At 38.0% G+C, this 21,255-nt stretch overlaps 1 protein-coding gene across 1 annotated transcript in view; it reads left to right on the top strand.

The window, feature by feature from the left end:
• ADAMTSL1 (ADAMTS like 1) overlaps positions 1-21,255 on the top strand; it is a gene marked incomplete at both ends in the record, with an annotated part of 419,367 nt that overhangs the window by 144,657 nt on the left and 253,455 nt on the right. The window contains 2 exons of the mRNA XM_080708549.1: positions 11,118-11,192; positions 14,928-15,085. Of these exons, the coding sequence (XP_080564675.1) occupies positions 11,118-11,192; positions 14,928-15,085 (233 nt within the window). The remainder of the gene's footprint in view (positions 1-11,117; positions 11,193-14,927; positions 15,086-21,255) is intronic.

The following is a 21,255-nucleotide window of genomic DNA, read 5'->3' as shown; positions in this document are numbered from 1 at the left end:
CTGTCCATGAACTGTCATCCTCCGGTCTCAGCCTTCTGAATGTTGGGATTATAAGCGTGTGCCACCATCCCCAGCTGAACAGACTTTTAATTTGTCACTGTTCACATTGGTAGGTAGTGGAATCTCAGCATTGTTTCATTTTGCATTGTCCTAAATCCCAGTGGTGATAAACATATTTTCATGTTGTACTACTTTCCAATTGTTGCTGCAATAAATTGTCACGATCTTAGAGATGTAAAGCAACACAAATTTTATTTATTTTATAGTTCTGGAGGATCAGAAGTCTAAATTGGAATTCATTGGGCTAGAATCAAATTAGAAGGGCTGTGTTCCTTCCAGAAACATTGGACAGGGTGCGGAAATGTATTCTTCTATTTTGATTTTCTACCTTCTGAAGGCCATATGCATTCCTTAGCATCTTCAAAGCTGGCAGTATAGCATCTTAAACCCTCTCCCTGACTCTAATCTTCCCTCTTTATGATCCATTTAGCTCTCTCAGATAATCCAGGAGAGTTACTTTATCTTAAAGTTGGCCCATAATAAATCTTAATTTTATCAGCAACTTTTTTTCACACTTACCATTTGACATAACATGGCCATGGACATGTTGTCAAGGGAAAGGATGTATTAGTTTACCTAATCATATGTGTGCAATATTACTCTTTGGTTATATTTGTCATTTGCTTATATTTTTCTTAATACAGGGGACTGAACCCAAGATTGCTTGCTCCCCATTTCTTTTAATTTTATTTGAGACTGTGTCTTGCTAAGTCTCCCAGGCTGGCCTCCAACTTGCAATCTTCTTGCCTTAGCCTCCCTTGTAGCTGAGATTAAGGGCCTATGCCACCATCCCAGGCTTTCACTCATTTTTAAACAGTCTGTTTGGTTTTCTCCTGTTGACTTTTTAGATTTCATTATATATTCTAGGTACAAGTTCTTTGTTCAATATTTGATTTGAAAATATATTTTCTCTCAGTAGCTTATTTTCAAAATTGTTTACCATTTCCTTTCACAGAATAAAAGCTTTGAATTTATATGAAGATCAAAGTATTATTTTTTTCTTTCACAGATTATGCATTTAATGTCATGTCCAAGAACTGCTTGCATAGTTGTGTGTGGTGGTACATGTATATATTCCCAGTATTTCAGAGGTTGAGACATAAGGATCACAGGTTTGAGACCAGTCTCAGCAATTTAGTGAAACTCTGTCTCAAAACAAAAATTAAAATAGCACAGAGAGTGTTGTTCAGAGGGAGAGTGGCTCTGAGTTCAATCCCCAGTGCCTCCCATCCACCCAAGAAAGGAGCTTCTTAGTTAACTCCAGGCATATTCCTCAAAAATTATTATAGTTTAACATTTTTACCTTTAGATCCGTGAGCTATTTTAGTTATTTTTGTATAAGGTTATACAAAAGGTTTATATCTAGGTTGTTTTATTGTCTGATACCTAACTCAGAAGAAAGCACCATTTGTTGAAAATACAACCTTCTCACCTCTAAGTTATCTTTAAATCTTTGTCAGAATTTTATTGGATATATATATATATATACACATATACATACATACATATACATATACATATACATATACATATACATATACATATACATATACATATATGTCTATCCCTTCACCAATACTACATTGTATGAGTTTACTGTAGCTTTAATGTAAGTCTTAACATTCACTGAGTAATTCCAACAACTTCATCTTTCTATTCAGTCTAATTTTGGCTATACTCTTCTGGTTCTTTTACTTTTCATATAAATTTTACAACGTACTTATCTATAGCTACAAAAAAGTCTCTCTGAATTTTGACTAGACTTATGTTAATTCTACAGGTTGATTTGAAGGGAAGGGAGTAATTGACATCTTTCCTATGTGAACTCATTCTGTCTGCTAGCATTTTTTGTCTCTCCACTTATTTAAGTTCTCTCTGGTTTCAATAGTCCTAATTATTTTTCAGAATACAGATTCTATGTTGTTCACAAATAAGGATCCTTTGGCTTCTTCCTTTGTACTCATAAGCCACTTGCTTTTTATTTCCTTTTTGGCATTATTTTATGGATAGTGCACACAGAAGCAATGAGAAAGAACATTTTTACTCACAATCTGTTTGTTTGTTTGCTTGCTTGTTTGCTTGTTTGCTTGCTTGCTTGTTTTGTGGAGCTGGGGATTTAATCCAGGGGCATTCTACCTCCACACTACACCCCTAGCCCAATTTTGTGTTCTTTATTTTTAAGCAGGGTTTCACTAAGTTGCAGAGGGCCTGAGTATGTGAGGCTATACATGAACCTCAGTCTTCCTGTCTAATTTAATATGATGTTGGCTGTGGGCCTGCTGTAGATTGCCTTTATAATGTTGAGATGTGTTCCTTCTATTTCAATTCTCTGCAGTGCTTTTAGCTTAAATGGATGTTGGATTTTGTCAAATGAGTTTTCAGCATATATTGAAATGATCATGTGATTTTTGTCTTTACTTCTGTTCCTATGATGAATAACATGGATTAATTTTCATATGTTGAAGCAGCCTTGTATGCCTGAGATGAACCCTACCTAGTCATGATGTATGATTTTCTTGATGTAATTTTGAATGCATGTTGCTAGTATTTTGTTTAGCAGTTTTCCATCCAAGTTCATCAAAGAAATAGGCCTATAGTTTTCCTTCCTTGAGCTATATTTATTTGGTTTGGGTATTAATGGGATATTGGCTTCATAGAATGTATTTGGGAGACTCCTGTTTTTTTCTATTTCATGAAATAGATTGAGGAATATCGGGATTAGCTTTTCTATAAAGGTTTGATAAAATTCACCTGGGCTTTTCTTTGATGGTAAGCTCTTTTGCTGCTATTGGTTTATTTAAATGTTCTATATCTTCTTGACTCAGTTTAAGAAGGTTGTATTTATCAAGAAAGTTTTCAATTACTTCCAAGTTTTTCATTTTCTTGGAGTATAGTTTTAAAAAGTAGTTTCTGCTGGGCATGGTGGCACACGCTTGTAATCCCAGCATTCGGGAGGCTGAAAAAGGAGGATCATGGTTCATGGACAGCCTCAGCTACTTAGCAAGGCCCTCTGCAACTTAGTGAGACCCTGTTTCAAAATAAAGAATAAAATAGGGCAGGGGGTGTAGCTCAGAGGTCAAATGCCCCTGGGTTTCATCCCCAGATCCCCCCCCCCTCACAAAAAGTAGTTCCTGATAATCCTCTGGTTTTCTACACTGTTAATGTTAATATCTCCTTTTTTGTCTCTTATTTTCATAATTTGGATTGTATTTTGTTGTTGTTAGGTTGACTAGTGCTTTATTTATCTTGTTAAAGTTTTTTTTGAGAAACCAGCTTTTGATTTGGTTGTCTTTCTGTATTTTTTCATTTCCTACTTCATTGATTTCTGTTCTAATTTTAATAATTTCCTGGATTTGGGATTAGGCTGTTCCTGATTTTCAAGGGCTTTGAGGTGTTTCATTAGGTTATTTATTTGGTGTGTTTTTGTTCTTTTTATGTGGTTACCCAGTGCTATAAATTTTTCTCTTAATACTGCCTTCAAGATGTCCCAGAGGTTTTGATATGTTATATCTCTACTTTCATTAGTTTCTAGGAATTTCTTGATTTCACCTCTTACTTCTTCTATGATACATTCTTCATTCAGCAGTTGGGTATTCAGTTTCCACATATTTACATACTTACTTTGGGTCTTCTTATAGTTGATTTCTAGTTTATTCCATTGTGCTCTGAAAAGACTAAAAGAAATGTCACATTTTTTAAAATTTGTTAGTGCTCAAGATGTGATCTATTTTGGAGGTTTTATGAGCGCCTAAGAAAAATGTGAACTCTGCTGTAGTTGGGTGGAATATTCTGTATGTGTCTAATAGGTATATTTGGTCTATGAGGTTTTTTTAGGTCTGAGGCATCTTTACTGACCTTTTGTCATTGAGATCAGTCTAGCAGTGTGAGAAGGGTGTTGAAGTCTCCCAATATTATTGTATTGAGATCTATGTATGACTTAATGTCACAAAGAGTTTGTTTTATGAAAGTAGCTGAGCCTATTTTGGGGGCATAAAGGTTGTCTATCATTATTTCCTCTTGCTGGATTTTTCCTTTAACCAGTGAAAAATGATCTGCTTTGTCTCTTCTGATAAGTTTGGGCTTGAAGCCTAACGTTTCTGATATAATAGTTGCTACTCCTGCTTGTCTTTAAGTTCCATTGGCATGTATTACCTTGCTCCATCCCTTTACCTTTAGTTTGTCACTATCTTTACTTGTAAAGTGTGTTTATTTCAAGCAGCAAATAGATGGATTCTGGTTTTTAACCCATTTTGCAACTTTATGTCTTTTTATTGGGGAGTTGAAGGATTTTTGTTGAGCATGACTATTGAGAAATGATTTTTAATTTCTAAAATTTTGAGTTATAACTTCTGTTTGAGGTAGTGTTTGCTCTTCTTTCCTTAGTTGTTTGCTTGATGGAAATTGTTTCTCTGGTTTTGGCATATATTACTTAGTTCTTCTTTGCAGTTAACTGAGTATTTTCTCTAGTGCTGGTTTGGAAGACATAAATTCTTTCAGTTTCTGTTTGTCACAAAAGATTTTAATTTCCCCATCAAATTTAAGATATAGTTTTGCTAAGTAGGAAATTTGGGGCTGCAAGTTGTTTTCTTTCAGAGTTTGGAATATGTTACTCCAGGTCCTTCTGGCTTTTGTTTTTATTATTATTATTTTGGTGGTACTGGGGTTCCTGGAAGCCCTTCTACCTCCGGGCTACACTCCCAGACCTATTTTATATTTGGAAACAGGGTCTCTTAAGCCAGGGAGGCTGGCTCCGAACCAGCGCAATCCTCCTGTCTCTGCCTCCCAAGCGCGAGGATTAAAAGCGTGCGCCACCACGCCTGGCGGCCTTTCTGGCTTTGATAACTTGATTTGGGAAGTATGGAGTGATTCAAATTGGTTTGCTCTGAATGTCATCTGGTCTTTTGCTTTTTCTTCTTTTAAGATGCTTTCATTGACTTCTACATTGGTCATTTTGACTATTTTGGGGCATGGTGAATCTTAGATCTTGTCTAAAATGGATTGTTTAAGTTTCCTGTTACCTGTGTATGAACCTCTTTTACTATTTTTGGAAAATTTTCTAATAATACCCCGCTTTCAACATTCCTACTTTGTTTCTGTGAGGGCTGAGGGAAAAAAGACAGATCCAATCTATTAAAATTGGAATGTTGGAAAGCACCTCCACCTCTATTCTCCAACAAGCCCTCCACAATCACTTGATACCTAGAGGTTAGATAAGTGAGGTCAACTGTTGTCTTGGAATTCTCTTCCAAGCTGCTGACAGAAATCTTGCAAGTTTGATACTGGCTATATGGATATTAGCAACTGTGCAAAGATAGCTGTGGCCAATTACTGCCTGTGTGTAAGAGAATTTAAGACATTGTGAAATGTATTAAGATATTGTGAAACATTAAGATATTGTGAAAGGTATTCGGATTTAATATAAGTTAAAAGATGAATAGTTCCTCTTGGAATCAATGAAATAGCGGATGTTTTACAATAGGAACTTCCTAATTGAATAAGATTCAAGGATGAATTCAAGGATGGCTCCAAAGATTTTTGGCCTAAGTGACTGGAAGGAAGAGGATCTCCATCTGAGGATGAAGAAAGTATCTTGTTTGCCCTATAGAGTATGTGTGCTCTCTTATGCAATTACTGACAAGCTGGGGTGAAAATGAAAGACCGAGATATTTACCTTCTCTTTATTTTATTGGATTTGGATATGCTGCGGAAATTCTCATTCTTTCTGTTTGTCTGTCTGTCTATCTCTCTCTCTTATTTTTACTTTGAGTTACAGTATCACTAAGTTTCCCAGGCTGCCTCCGCCTCTTAAGTAGCTAAGATTACAGGCATAGACCACTGTGCTTGGCTATCAATATATTTTAAGGGTAGTAATATTGGCATAGAATTATAAAATATGTTGTTAAAACCTCCTCTGCATTGGGAAAACATGTTATATATATATAGCCAATTGTATTAAAAACAATGGCCCTTTCACTTTAAAAAGTAAATTAAGGATTAGCTCCATAAGTTTAGAGGGAAGATTTTCAACAACATAAATTTATCAACAGATCTAAGCATAAAATAAACTCAGATAACGGAAAATTCTGTCTTTTCAGAATTAGTTTTAGCATTATCACCTGTCTCTGATATGCCAGTAAATTACACAGAATATGCACATATGACAAAATTTAAAAATCAATAAGTTTCTGTATATAAGAGTATAGTATATATGTATTGACAGTTTCTTTCTTTATATCTTTTTGGTTTGGAGGAGAGGGGTTGGTAATAGATATTGATCCCAGAGGCACTTTACCTCTAAGATATATCCCCAGCCCTTTTAATGTTTTGTTTTTAAAAGAGGGCCTCACTAGGTTTCTGAGAGTCTCACTACTTGCTGAGGTTATCTTCAAACCTGGGATTCTCCTATTTCAGCATCCCAAGTCCTGAGATTACAGGTATGCACCACCATACACAGTGACATAGATTTTTTTTTAAAGACATTTTAGCTACAATCCTTGGCAACGATTTTTTTGAGAAAGGGCATTTAAAATTCATATATGTAAATGACAGAATTTATAATCCCCATGGGGACCTTGTCCATTTAACTGAGAAACAGGTTATCTAATCTCTGAAGCAGGCCTTTGAGAGTTGTTGATTAATAACCTAGAAATATGACCTGAAAACTGGCCTCATGGTTCTGTCAGTGAAGCCAAAAATGATTAGGGCAGATGCACTTGATCATAGAACAGTGTGCCTTTTTAGGAAAGGGCACTCAGGAACACATGAATTTAAGAAAAGAGGTAGCCCACCTGCCTCTCCAGCCATAGCCATGGCATTCATCGGCCAGGAGGCCCGTGTTGCAGTACAACACATCACACCCAAGTTATGGGATTCTTAAACATCTCTATATATGACTCTGTAGTAGACACCAAGGAGAAGAATCCCTAACTTGTCCCAAATAACCAAGAATTTTTTGTCAAATGAGGTAATTAGTAGTATACATTCAACCAATCCAGGTATGGCGGTGCATGCTTGTAATCCCAGTACTTGGAAGGATGAAACATGAGGCTCATAAGGTTCAATGAGGAGGATGCCAGCCTCCGCATCATAGTGACATTCCCAGCAACTTAATGAGACCCTGTTTCCAAATAAAAAATAAAATAGAGCTGGGAGTGTTACTCAAATGTAGAATGCCCCTGTGTTTGTTATAGACATGATCTGTATGTACACACACAACTCAAAGAGTAGCTTATCAACATGCAGAAAATGAAAATTTTAACCTTTCTTTTTCTATTTTTGCCTTTTGTCAAATTATAAGCACCACTTCTTAAACTGTGTTCTAAGGTATATTCAGTGATATCAATGGTTGTTGTATAAGAAAGTTTCCCTGAGTAAACAGTGGTTATACCATGAGTTAAATGGAGTTCAATGGATTTCTTTGGTTTAGGTCTCCTCAGAAACCAAGTAATGTCTTTAGATATTTCCACGAGCAGGGTATAGCATGTAGAATTTTTTCACGTACTTTTTTTCATGCCCCTTTCTCAGAGACTGTCTTGTGGAGATGATGGTTTATTTGTCTTCTTTAAATTCCTAAGAGAAACTTAAGAAACTACGTGTAGAATAATGAATTTACTAACTTCCCAATGGTGTGCCAGGAGTAGTCCATCAGACCTTTCCACAGTAGACTTTCTGCTGTCCCACTCTGGTTTGCACCAGCCTGAGCTGCTCTATTTCTCCTTCACTAGGCAAGAGTAGGGGTGTGGAAAGATAGCCTGCTTTTGCCTTGTCCACTTTCCCCACTCTCTTCCCCCAACAACCTTCTAAGTTCCTGCCCGTCATCTTCTTGTATCAGACAAATGTTACCCCATCGGCCAAAAGCTAGGGTTAATGCCTCAGCGTGTGGAATGTATTGCTTCTGAAAAAAGCAAGAGTAAGGCCGCCCAAGCCTGTGTGGGTCAGGAGACGGCTGCTGAGCATTGCAGGACCAAGCTGAAAGCGTCCCTCGTACTTGCACTTTATTTGACCTGTGGATAAACAAAGACTTTCTATTTCTAGAAATCCCATTGTTTTTGCTGCTTTGAATTTCTTTTGCAAACTTAAAATTCATGCCTTTATGCAAAGGCATGTAAGGCTCTGGGCCCAGTCTTACATTTTTGAGTTCCTTTCCTATATTCCCCCTTACATTTTTTAAAATATGCCACAAAGGCTTAGCTATCTGAAATTCAGCCTTTTCTCAACAATGCATGACATTAAAAACAGCTATAAAGTTGTAGTGTGAGTAGAATATTAAATGTTGTAGAGAACTCAAAAAATGTAACCTCTTCAGGGCAGGAATTAGGGCATAGGATTCTCCTTCCTCAATTGGCAGGTAATGTGTCAGGGGCCTTGGAGTATTTAAAAACAAAGTAAATATAAAGTCTTTCGGTCCCTAGGCTTAAGGAGATCTTGATTAGAGGGAAGAAAATGAAATTTTCAGAATGCCTACTGTTTTCTAGGCAATGTACCTATGTGTTCAAATCTGTCTGTATTTTTACTTCTTCACAACAATCTTACAAGGTAAACACTGCTTTCCTTATTTTACAAATGGGAAAACTGAGGGTAGGAGAAGTTCCATAACTTCTGATACTCACTTACATAAACTAAGTTCTCCCAAAGATAATGTTAAGGTTCAGAGAATTTGGGTGACTTTGGGAATTCTTTTATCTAAATTGACTTGTTCCCATGCTTAGATGATAACGTATAATATTGAGAAGATATATAGGAAGAGAGCTTCTGAATATGCCAGAAAGCTTGTATGAACAGGCCTTTCTTACTTGACCTTGGACCACTCATTATACTGCCCAGGGACTGCATTCCTTCATCACTAAATGCTCCATGCCGACTCACAAGTCCTGGGTGAAGGAATAAGTAGTATAATTGAGGTGAAATGAAACTCCGCAGCGCCATGCAAATATGTGATATTGTCGCAAATGGTTCTCGGAATGACAGTGCCTGTGGTATAATTGGGGTACTCATAATATACCTCTAATTAAAAAGTAACTACTTCTAGCTTAAAGGAAATAGAAAAGAGAAGGGACCTCATGAAATTAGGAGAGAGAAAGTTAAGGTAGTGGAAGAGGACTGGAGGAGGAAAAGGGAAGGGAAGGGACAGAGAAGGAAACAAACCAAATAATGTTACGCAGATATATGAATATCTCCCTATGAATTTCTTTTTTTGTGTGTGTGGTACTGGGGGAGGAACCCAGGAGCTTTTCTACCTCGGGGATATACTCCCAGATCTATTTTATACTTTATTTGTAAACATGGTTTCACTAAGTTGCTGAGAGCCTCACTAAATAGCTGAGGCTGGCTTCAAATCTATGTGATCCTCCTGTCTCAGCCTCCTAAGCGCTGGGATTACAAGCGTGCGCCCCCACACCCAGCTCTCCCTATGAATTTCAGTATTATGCACAATTATAATTCACCAATGAAAATATGTTTAAAAAACTGCTTCAAATAAGTTTAGGCTCAGTTTGCAAGTAGGATGAGAAATAATTTATTATAAAATCATGTGATTTAGTCAAATTTTTAAAAATCTAAAAACAAGGGATATATGTGGAGAAATGTTAACCATTTTTGCAACATTTATAATATGTAGTATTAGGTGGAGATAGTATGAAAAACTAGATAGAAAAGCTAGAGGACTGATTTCTGCCCTGGAAGGATTTAAAAACAAGTGTATTTTCTCCTCCTTTTATTTGTTCTACGTAGCCTAGACACTCTGCCAGAAAGAAGTTCCAATTCTGATATAATAAATTCATATTTTGGATATACAATTTATTTTTATTTTTAATTCAATCCAAATGCTCTAATCCAAGAAAATCTGATGATGTAAGACTAATTTTTAAAATAAAAAAGGAAAACTTACAAATCAAATTTCCAATATACCAAAATTTATATTTTCTTTTTTTTTAATTTTTTTAATTGGTGCATTATATTCATACAACTTATTGGGGTAAAAAACTTGTGTGTACAAACATTTACTCATCGCTGATTTAACCCCTACCCAAATCCCACCCCATTCCCTCCCTGTCCCTCCCTCCCTTGCTTGGCTTAGTGATTGACTTCGATATGTTTAAGTACATTGTGAGCTTTAGAGATTTTCCTCTTCCCCCCTCATTTCTCCTCCTTTAGGTTGACTTGTTTGCTCCTCTTTTCTCCCTAACTCTCACATATTAGGGAAAGCATCTGATTTCTTATTTTTTGTGCCTGACTAATCTCACTTAGCATAATGTCCTCCAGTTCCCTGAAAATGATGTAATTGAGTTCATTTCCCTGAAAATGATGTAATTGAGTTTTTTTTTGATGGCTGAGTAAAATTCCATTGTGTACATATCCCACAGTTTTGTAATCCATTCTTTAAAAGATCTTATTTTCTCTAAATTAACCAATTACTACCTTCTTTGATATATTTTACTTTTAAGAAAGTAGAAGTTAAGTCAGGCGCATGCTTGTAATCCCAGCATTCAGGAGGCTGAGACCGGAGAATCACGGTTCGCGGACAGCCTCAGCTACTTAGTGAGGCCCTCTGCAACTCAGTGAGACCCGGTTTCAAGATAAAGAATAAAAAATAGAACAGGGGTTGTAGCTGGGAGGTCGAATACCCCTGGGTCTTATCACCAGATCCACAAAAAAAAAAAAAGAAAGAAATTAGAAGTTAGCCGGGCATGGTGCCACACAACTGTAATCTCAGTACTTAAGAGGCTGAGACAGAAGGATCACACAGGTTTGAAGCCACCCTTGGCTACTTAGGCTGTCAGCAACTTAGTGAGACCCTGTTTCTAAATAAAATATAAAATAGGTCTGGGAGTGTAGCCTGATGGTAGAAAGCCCCTGAATTCTATCCCCAGTAACCCCCACCCCCCCACACACTCAAGGAGAGTACAAGTTAAATTCCCATTCATCAAGCTTCAAATTTCAAACACAAAGCTAATTGTCAGTTTGAGGTATGTTAAGTCACTGCCTTCATATGGGAGGCAATCAATTTGGGGTCAAATTATGTGTTTTTAAGGCTTTGCTTTTTTTTTTTTTTTTTGTAGTGGATGATACTGTGGTTGCCATTCCCTATGGAAGTAGACATATTCGCCTTGTCTTAAAAGGACCTGACCACTTGTGTAAGTAAACTCCACTGGTTTCTCCCCACCTAGGGGAAGGGGAACTGGTCATTTTAGTCAGTATTAGTTATTCTTATTCTTAGAAGAGATTACAGCAAAAGAATACATATCTCACCACTCTATCATACTATGATATTTTGAGCACTTTTGTTTATCTTTCAGCTGCCTGATGAGATGGCAGCAGCCTCTGTGGTAACTATTTCTAACCACAGTCATCTTGAAAAACGTAAAATAGATGGTCCCAGCGGGTTTTTCATGAGCTAAGTGCATGGTTATGCTCTTGTGAATATTTACTCATTCTCTCTCTTCTTTCTCTCCCAATCTCACTTCTCCCTTCTTCTTCCTTCTCCCACCCTCCTTCATTCTTCCTTATCTTCCCTCTCTGTTCTTTTTCATTTTCTTCTTAATCTCATATTTCATTATTTAATTCCACGATATATGGAACTATCAAACAACCTTAGCACTATGGCATATAAAGAAAACAACTGTGGGATAATTATCCTATTAGTAATTTGGGGCCTCTATCTTAGAATTCAGTATTAGAAGATAATCACAACCCCAAAGATCATTGGGTGTGGTGGCACACTCTTGTAATTCCAGTACTTGGGAAGCTGAGACAGAAAGATTACATCACAGGTTCGCAGCTAGCCTCAGCTACTTAGTGGGGCCCTCTACAACTTAATGAAACCCTGCTTCAAAATAAAGTATAAAAAGAATAGGGCTAGGGATATAGTTCAGAGGTAGAATGTTCCTGGATTCAATATCTTGTACTGCACAAGAAAAAGAACCCCCAAAATCAAATGGTAGGTTGGCCCACCGGGGTTGGTGCAAAAATTGAATTTCCAATCATGTCAAGGCAGTAATACACATTCAGGTAATTTTTATTATAGTTTAGTGCTATTTAGATGTAGATGTATAAAATACAAACAAAATTATAGGCTTCAAATAAAGATGAGATGAGCGAGGATATGCTACCATTTTCTATGAAATTTGGTTTCATTTCGGTTGTTCCATTCAGCATTCTAATCTCCTCCAGACTGTTTCCCACAATGCCGTCTATCATATTCTCCCCTTCTCTCCCACACACATGCCTATGAAGCCAGCAAGGTAGCAAGCATTATTTTTTGGCAGTTGGATTTAAATGAAATCATGCTAGAGAGATAAGAGAAAGGCAAATCAGAGCCTATGAAAGTTAATGTAGCGTACTATAATCATTCTAAAAGTAAAAATAAGTTCTAATTTATCAAAAAGGTGAGATCTAAAGGGTCATGGGAAATAAAAGAATAAGTGAGATACAGTATAATCACACCCCCAAAGCACTGAGAAGTCACTTTATCTAGATCCAAGATCTTTTCTAATCCTGAACCATGCCATAAAATACAGTGTTCACATGTCAAAAGATAATATATACGAGAGCACCATTTCCATTCATATGATTTGTTTTTGCCCTTGAGAATTGAACAGAGCTAACTAACTTCTAGTTTAACAACTTCATTCTAAAATGGTATTTTTATAACTTATAACAGAGACTGAAAAAATATTCAAACCAAGATTATAACCAAGTGGAGGAAAGACTGTTTATTGCAGAAGAAATATTTAAAACAAACTTTATTTTTATAAATATATTATTCTTCCATGTTTCCTAATTACATTATCACTAAGAAACTGAAATTTTTGCCTTAATTGGTTTAATCATCTCAAGTACCTGATAGGTAAAGTTGCAAATTATATTTATAAATGATGAGAAGCAATATAAAATCTGTTTTCCTCCCCAACAAACATACTGTTGGTAGCATAAGTGTAGCTAAAGAATTGTTTGTTTTGTTTAAATTTTTTGCAATTGGCATGCAATTTAGCAAACTGAATGTGGCAGTAAGTGATGCCCTATTTTTTCTACAGCTCTTTTGCCTTTCACTCCCAGAAGCTGATCCAGTGTGGGACCATTCTTAAATATTTAGTACCAAATCAAAACATGATGAGGTGATCTGCATCTGCCCCAGCTCATCTTTAATCAGAAGTAGCTTGGGAAGGACAGCTGAAAACCTCATGATAAAACTGAATCAGGGCTGGGCGTGGTGCCCCACACTTGTAATCCCTGTGCTTGGGAGGCGGAGACAGGAGGATCACGCAGGTTCAAAACCAGCCGTGCAGGCTTAAGAGACCCTGTTTCCAAATAAAAATATAAAAAATAGGTCCAGGAGTGTAGCCCAGAGGTAGATGGGTTTCCAGGAACCCCAGTACCACAAAAAAAAAAGAAAGAAAGAAAGAAAAAGAAAGAAAGAAAGAAAGAAAGAAAGAAAGAAAGAAAGAAAGAAAGAAAAGAAAAAAAACTGAATCAGATACTCAGAGTCAGGCCTAAATCTCTGGGACATTTTCAAAACTAAGTTTATTCATGTCTTGGAGCATTTCTACACCTGCATGTAAGGCAGCATGCAGAACAAAGACTAGAGGAAGGAGGTGCAGCACTGTTGCATTTTCTGCTGATGACAGCTGTGATTCTCCTACTCTGGTGTATCCTGGATGTGTCCTGTGTTCTCCTGGAAGGTCCTCTCTTCATGGGGGTGCAGGGAGTAAAGCCTGGCATACTCTGGAAAAAAAGGTTCCACAGACTTCTGAGCATCTCTGTGCACTGAACTGAAGATCAACATTCTCCACCTGTTGGTATTCCTTATAGTAGAGTACTTGAACTAGACCACATTTAAAATAATACACTGCAAATGCTTTAGGCACTTAAGTGCCTTTAGAGACCTTGAAGCTGTTTTTAACCTAGAACCCCAATCTGTAAAATATAAGACTGAAGCCATTCTGATTGAAATTGGAGTAAAAAACCTAGAGCCCCATCCAAGCATTCTTTCTGCCAAGGAGTCATAGCCAAAATCAAGGATTCTTGTGCAGGTTTTGGAAACAATTAGCCTTAATCCATCTATCTTTCTTTATGTAGCTGAAAATTATTGTAGATCCCCTCTCAATCACACAAACACTTAATCTTCTCTGACATACGCCATCATCCCAACATGCTTTGATTCCTACAACAAAAGATTCATAAACTGTGATGTTGGCCAAATTCAGATTTGAATTCCCCAGGAATCAAGTTCTTTTTGTCTTAAGTACTTTTGAAATATCATATTTGTAAACAACACTAAATTAAGTATCAGAAATGATTTTGGAAAGAAAACCAAAACGGATAGCTCCTACCCTCAAGCCACAATAATTTCTTCATTCAGAGCAATAACACAGATGCAGTAAGCAAACAGAAAGTATAGAAAAACACAAGTTAATTCATAAATATAAAGTCACACAGATGCCAAGGCAGCTTAAAGATGTATCCTGGATCTCACAGAGCAAAAAGAAATCCAGAGAGTTACCTAAACTGAGAACCATCATGATGGAAACCAGTAAGATATGCCTGGGAACAGTTTTAGCCAAAGAAAAAGGGTTTTAGTAAAGCGGGGGTACCCAAATAAGGTCATGGGGAGAGTCACATATTTTTGACAAGGATCCTTGAATGCTTGAATAATAAGTTTTAAAATAATTTTATTTGCAGCATAGATCCAGTGTGATCTAATAATATCTATATATTTTGTTTATATTATAGTTCAATTTTTCAGATAAATAAAGAATGGTACTTCTTCCTTACATAACTCAAAACTTGGTTGCATGAACTGCACTTTATACATGGTCTATTGGTAGCCCCAAGAACAGCTTTCTCTCTTCCTCATGTGTTTGATTATACAGATTTGGAAACCAAAACCCTCCAGGGGGCTAAAGGTGAAAATGGTCTCAGCTCCACAGGCACTTTTCTTGTGGACAATTCTAGTGTGGACTTCCAGAAATTTCCAGACAAAGAGATACTGAGAATGACTGGACCACTGACAGCAGATTTCATCGTCAAGGTAAGCCCAATTGGGTATCTCATTTTCAAGCTACAATCAAACCGAGGGATAATATCCTATGGAGAGAGAGACTTTAGGTTTTCCCATAAATTTGGAAACCAATTCGTTGTCCAGGAAATGTTTGATTCAAGGGTGTTGAGCAAGCTACATCTTGGACTTAATTAGAACATGTTCGTGTTTAGAACTATTTATGTATATATTTTTAATAAAATGACTTCATCTAAGAGGTCAACATATCATTAATATGATGCTATAAACTGGTTCTAAACAATTAGGATACAGTCATGATTCGTATGGGGTGTTCTTGGTAAAAGAGAAATACAAACCGACTATCCATAGCCTTGGTCAACTAATCATGCTTGTGATGGCAAGTTCTGTATTTTTCTTTTCCTGGCAATAGAACTAACTTGTTTCCTTCTATCAGAGCTTCCCTACCCTTCAAGGTAATATAAAACACATTGCTGGAAGCAACATGCACATTCTGTTAGAAAAATGCACACACTGGGAGAACATTTGGGAATCACAATAAAATGAAACATATTTTTTCCTTCAGTAGGTCAGGAGGACCTGAAGGATTTCAGCTGTAAAGCTGTAAAACTTGTAATGTGTCCAGGACTCCATAAATTTTTTTTCGCCATGGGATGTGGAGCCAGAGGACATTTGATTTAAGCTAAGGCTTGATGACCCCATGGCAGCTGGAAGTAAGAATGCATATAGGAAACTGTGATAGGCAGTGAGGTTGGATGGAAGAAGGGTTTCAGAATACTATCCTCTGTCTCAATCTGCATGGTAGCTCTTAATCTAGTCCAGATGCCAGCCACAGGAACATGAACAAGAAGCTACAAACCATAGAGATAGCCCGCAGAGGAAATGATGCTGTAGGTAGTTAAATAATCTCTCTTAAGCAAGTAAATCCAGTAAAAAAACAAGTGAGATATGTCATTATTCTTTGACCCTTGGAGTACTTCTAAACAGGCCATTTATACAATAGTACTTTCCCTAGTGACTTTGCAAAAGTTAAAACCCAACCTGACAATATGGAACTGAATTCTAATATCATGCACCTTGAATAGTCCACAGGATTGTCAAATGCATTTCATCTGTCTAGTTGCCTTCTGCACTCCACCACTTGGATGCTCTATGGGCACTGTGAGCTCAACAAGATTGAAACTTTTCTGGCCCCAGAAACCTACCTTATCTTCTTTGTTTCTTATCTTACAGATAAGAAATGCACTATTTATCTGGAAAAGTCTGAAACCTTTGATTCATCCTGATATTCCCTTCTCTTGTGTGCCTACAGGTAGACGTGCCCCTTCGTCATTTCTGCCTCCATAGCATCCCTCAGGATAGTCCTTTTTTTCTCCATTCTTGCTGTCTCTGTCCTAGTTCAGGCCTTTGCATTTTCTTGCCTAAACTGATACCATGGGCTCTGAATCCATTTCCCAGTCTCTGATCCATTATCTATGCTGCCTTCAGAATGAATTTTCTAAAATCATAAATTCTTTATTCATAATCCTTCCTATCCCTCATCTCCACTTATTTCTATGGACTTAAAATGAAAATCTGTAGCACAGCATATGTTGCTTTGGATAATCAAGATTCGATCTACCTTTCCACTATCACCTTTGAATTTTCCCTTCTGTTTCAGGAAGCTGAATGACTAAAAAGTCCCCAACACCTTTCCTCTGTATCTCAGTCGGCAGCTTTGCAAAATGCAGTGCCCTCCACCTGGAGTGCTCTTCCTTTTCCTCTTGCATTCTCTTCACTAATTCCTACTTATTCTTTAGGATTTCTTCCATCCAGAAGCATTCTGTGACTTCACCCCAAATTTATGCTTGCAATGCATCTCCCTGCTCTGCTCTGTTTGTGGAGGAAGGGACTACATTGTATTTGTCTTCATAGCTCCATAAGAAGAAGCCACTAAGCACTAGCAAGTGCTGGATGAAGAAGGAAATTTTATTCACAGAAATTGTTTACAAAGAGCAGATGTTGACTTGCCTGTTTTACCCACCAGAAAACTTAGCTTCAGGGAAGCTGAGTAACTAGCCTAAATTCACACCCATGGTAAGATACGTATACATGGCATGGTTAAGTCTACCTAATTAACAAATGCATTGCTTTAGATAAGCATCATTTCTGTGATTACAACGCCACAAGAATTAGCACTTTTATTACTCTAAGGAAATAGCCCAATATGCACCAAAGGATTAGACAGAGATAAAGTTTCATATTTTGTCCTGGAAGGCTTTTAGCATAAACTGATACCTAGTCCACACCCTAAAAGTTGTTTTCATTATGAGGAGACCTAAGAGGAGGCGCCTAGGAAGAAATAACATAGGTAATGAGCGTTCACTTTATGAAGCAAATTTATAAAGTTTTCATGTATATATTTTAGAAGATGCTTGATACATGGGCCAGTCTAACAGTCACATGATCTCTGCTCTCTCCTAGTTCACAATGTCATTTGGAAAAGAAAGCACTGGAGAGAGAAGTTTGAAATAATATTGCATATAACTGATCACTAAAACAAAAAGGACAGGTGGTAAAAGCCATAGATATTCACTTTGAACTAATGTAATTATGAAAGCCTTTCCGAAGCTGAAAAGGGTGGGAAAAGCCTGTAATCCCAGTACTTGGGAGGCTAAGACAGGAGGATTTGGAGTTCAAGGCCAGCCAGTATGCAATAACTTAACAAGGCCCCATTTCAAAATAAAATAAATTAAAATAGAGCTGTGGGGTTAGCTCAGAGGTAGAATGCTCATGGGTTCAATTCCCAGTCCTCCCTCCCTCCCTCCCTCCCTCCCTCCCTCCTTCCTCCTCTCTCTCTCTCTCTCTCTCTCTCTCTCTCTCTCACACACACACACACACACACACACACACACACACACACACACACACACACTTTTCTAAGACATGGACAGCCCATAGAGTTAAAATAATCAGTTCTTTTCTCCACTAGAGGCTGAGCTTTGGCAAATGTTTAAGTCCAGGTTGGTTTCACCCTTTCATCCAGACTGTGTGGCTTTCCCACACCAGTTAACCTGTGCTAAGTGGGGAAATTATTGTCCTAAGGCAAATGTTCTTGAGAGAAAAAATTCAAGTCAGCTGTAGGAGAGCAAAGGAGTAAATGGTAAGTCACGATGTCTTCCTAGCCAATGTTTACAGGTGGGGATTCCCCCATTCAGTCCTCCCCTTTCTGCTGATAGATTCCAAGAGTATAAAACTTGGATAATTAGAAGATGCTGCATTTCTTATTGGATTTTACACATTATTTTACCAATCATACAGTGAGCTTTAAGATACAGAAGCAGAAAAGCAATCCTCATTTTTTTGCTACTGTGAGTCAGAGATCCCTGCGCAATTCTGCCCCAGCTGGCTCTGCTCTGGACATTTGCCTCTTTGCCCTCCTTCTCCATCTGAGCCCTAGGATAGTCTCCAAGATCTTGTCTGCTCTGACCCCCGGTATTTCCTTCCTGAAGAGTTTTTCCCACTCTCTTTGTTCTATAGCAAGAAATATGTCTATTCTTCCCAGAGAGACAGCTCTGTGGTGCAGTGACCTATCTTCCAGGGTCCAGAGCAGCTTTAGCCACAACCAACATCTCTTATGTAAGCCTGGTCTCAGGACTTATGGGCTGAACTGTAGTATCTTCCAAACTGAGGTCTGGAGTTCTAGGAAGATTTGAAAACTCTGTAAGAGGTAAAGTTGAATAATAACAATTTTTAATCTATCATTTTGATCTAATAGTCCCTAATCTTATCATTTCTAACTTACTAAACTTATAAAGTCCTACACACAGTGGGATAATTCAATCTATATTTCATTCCAATAAGAACTAGCAATTTTTACAATCCCTCTCAACTCTACAATCAATCCTGCCTAAGGAGACTGCCTTTAAAGGTGGATAGAAAGTACTCTTAGGCAAAGATTGTTTCTGTAACAGTTCTACTTCTTTTCATAAAATTTATCATCTGGTGGAAGCATAGGCAACATCCTCAAGAAAACTGGCAGCTGTATATAAAAAAGATGACAATGATTCTAAGAATGTATCCCCCCAAAGAGTTTGAAATTCTAAGAGTACTTGACAAGACCATGATCAACATAAAACTCATTTGCTTAAGCATTCATTCACCTAGGAATCATCTGGACACCCGCTATGTGCCAACCATTATAAATAGTCCCAAAGAAAGACTGACTGGTGAGCAGGATAACTTGTCCCAGCTTCCATGCAGTTGACAGAATATTGAGGAGACATGCAAAGGAATATCAATTTTACCAGGATTAACTTTTACAAACACAGAATGCTATAAAGAAGATGTGGTTGTTGTTGCATATCTTTGAAAACTCAAACCAAAGCACTTTAAAATGTTTTTAAAGCAGTTTGTGAGGATATCTTATTACTGCCAACTACCCCAGCTGCTCCAAACTAGGTAATAGTAGACTGAGACACAGAAGAAGCTGATTTACTTACTTTCAATTTTATTCTCTCCCTCACAGACATACTGATTTCTTTCCACCATTTCCCAGCCCTCCATGACATCCTGAACCTTTAGAGCACTGGCAGCAAGTCAGCCGCCTTGTGGGTCCCAGCTTGTACACACAGCAGCAGGGCATCTCTAACTCCTCCTGCCCCTTTGTCCTTGTCAGAGCAGCCAGGAGTTAGGGAGACCCCTGACTGCTCACCGCCATACCTGCCTGCCCCAGGGCAGAAGTTTCTACAGTATCAGTAAGAGAAAGAAACTTCATTGGGTAACATCCAGAAGCCCACAAATTACCCTTTTCTCAACAGAGAAGAAAAACATACTTTATCTGGGAGAACCATTGGGTACTTGATGATGTCTTTATGAATTTATAATTACTCCTTGGTTCCTTTCATTTCACACAAACCCAAAGCTCAGCCATAACCCCACCACCACCACCACCACCCACATACACTGTTGCTATTTTTAAGAAAGAATGTGACTATAGACAAAGGGAAACAGGGAATATTATCAGCATGGATGAAGAAAAGCAAGGTTATGCAGCCAGGGATTTGGTTTTATCTATTTAAAATAAAGAGAGTCCTTTTCATTTCAACTCTTTTTTCTTTTCAAATGTAAGCCTACAGCCTTTGAATTTACAATCATTCCACCTCATTTTCACTCAAAGCCGCTTGTGTTCTTTCCCTTGACCCTCCCTCTTACCACTAAAATTCCTCCTCACATCCATCCCTGTCACTTAGGGCAGAAGGTGCTTTGCACTGCTTACTTTTCAGAAGCTGAAAAGAGAGCTCCACCTTTTTGCCTTTTAACCAGAGGAAAGGCCGCACACGCCGCTGCTTAGCTCCCCAGCGATGCTTTCCCCGGGTACCCCCACGTTTCCTTGCACTCACCTGAGCCTGAAGTAGCCATGACTTTCCCCTCGCAGTCCTAGGACTTGGTGTTTGCAGCATCCCAAAAGGGACCCGTGGGGGGGGGGGGCTCTTATTGAGCCTAATGAACTTTTTTATCTTTCTTGGGGAAAGTCGGGCTCTGGTGGGAACACTCTTCTAATAGCTTTCTACCACCATGGTGATAATCACACATCTCAAGAGAACAATGTGTGCTTCAAAAAATAAAGGAGAAAAAGACAGCTTTTGGCAATTAGGTCCCCCTATACCTGACACTTAGGACTAAGAAGTACTATTGACCTATAGGTGCTACGCCCCCTTTGTGAAAGATAGCCATTCCCTGCTCCCACTGTGTTTGTTTTAAAGGAGGAAATTGGATCACAGTTTGTTGTGATTAGATAAGACCTAAGTGTCCCATGAATCAGAGTTGCACTGTTATTTAAGATAATCTGTAGTGCAGCCAGGCATGGTGGCACACACCTGTAATCCCCACACTTGGGAGGCGGAGACAGGAGGATCACACAGGTTTGAAGCCAGCCGCACTGGCTTAAGAGACCCTGTGTCCAAATAAAAATATAAAAAATAGGTGTCTTGGAGTGTAACCTAGAGGTAGAGGGTTTCCAGGAAACCCAGTGCCACCAAAATCATCATCATCATCATCATCATCATCATCATCATCATCATCATCTGTAGTTCTCACTTGCCCGCCCTTCCTCCCTCCTTTCCTTCCTCTTTTCCCTCTCCATGTCTTCCAGACTGTATGAAGAATATTTCTATATTCCCATTTAAACTCCACAATGAACC

Source organism: Muscardinus avellanarius, assembly GCF_963383645.1.
Source record: "Muscardinus avellanarius genome assembly, chromosome: 13".
Classification (NCBI taxonomy): Eukaryota; Metazoa; Chordata; class Mammalia; order Rodentia; family Gliridae; genus Muscardinus; species Muscardinus avellanarius.
The sequence above is the reverse complement of the archived record's forward strand: the minus strand, read 5'-3'. Positions and strand labels throughout refer to the sequence as shown.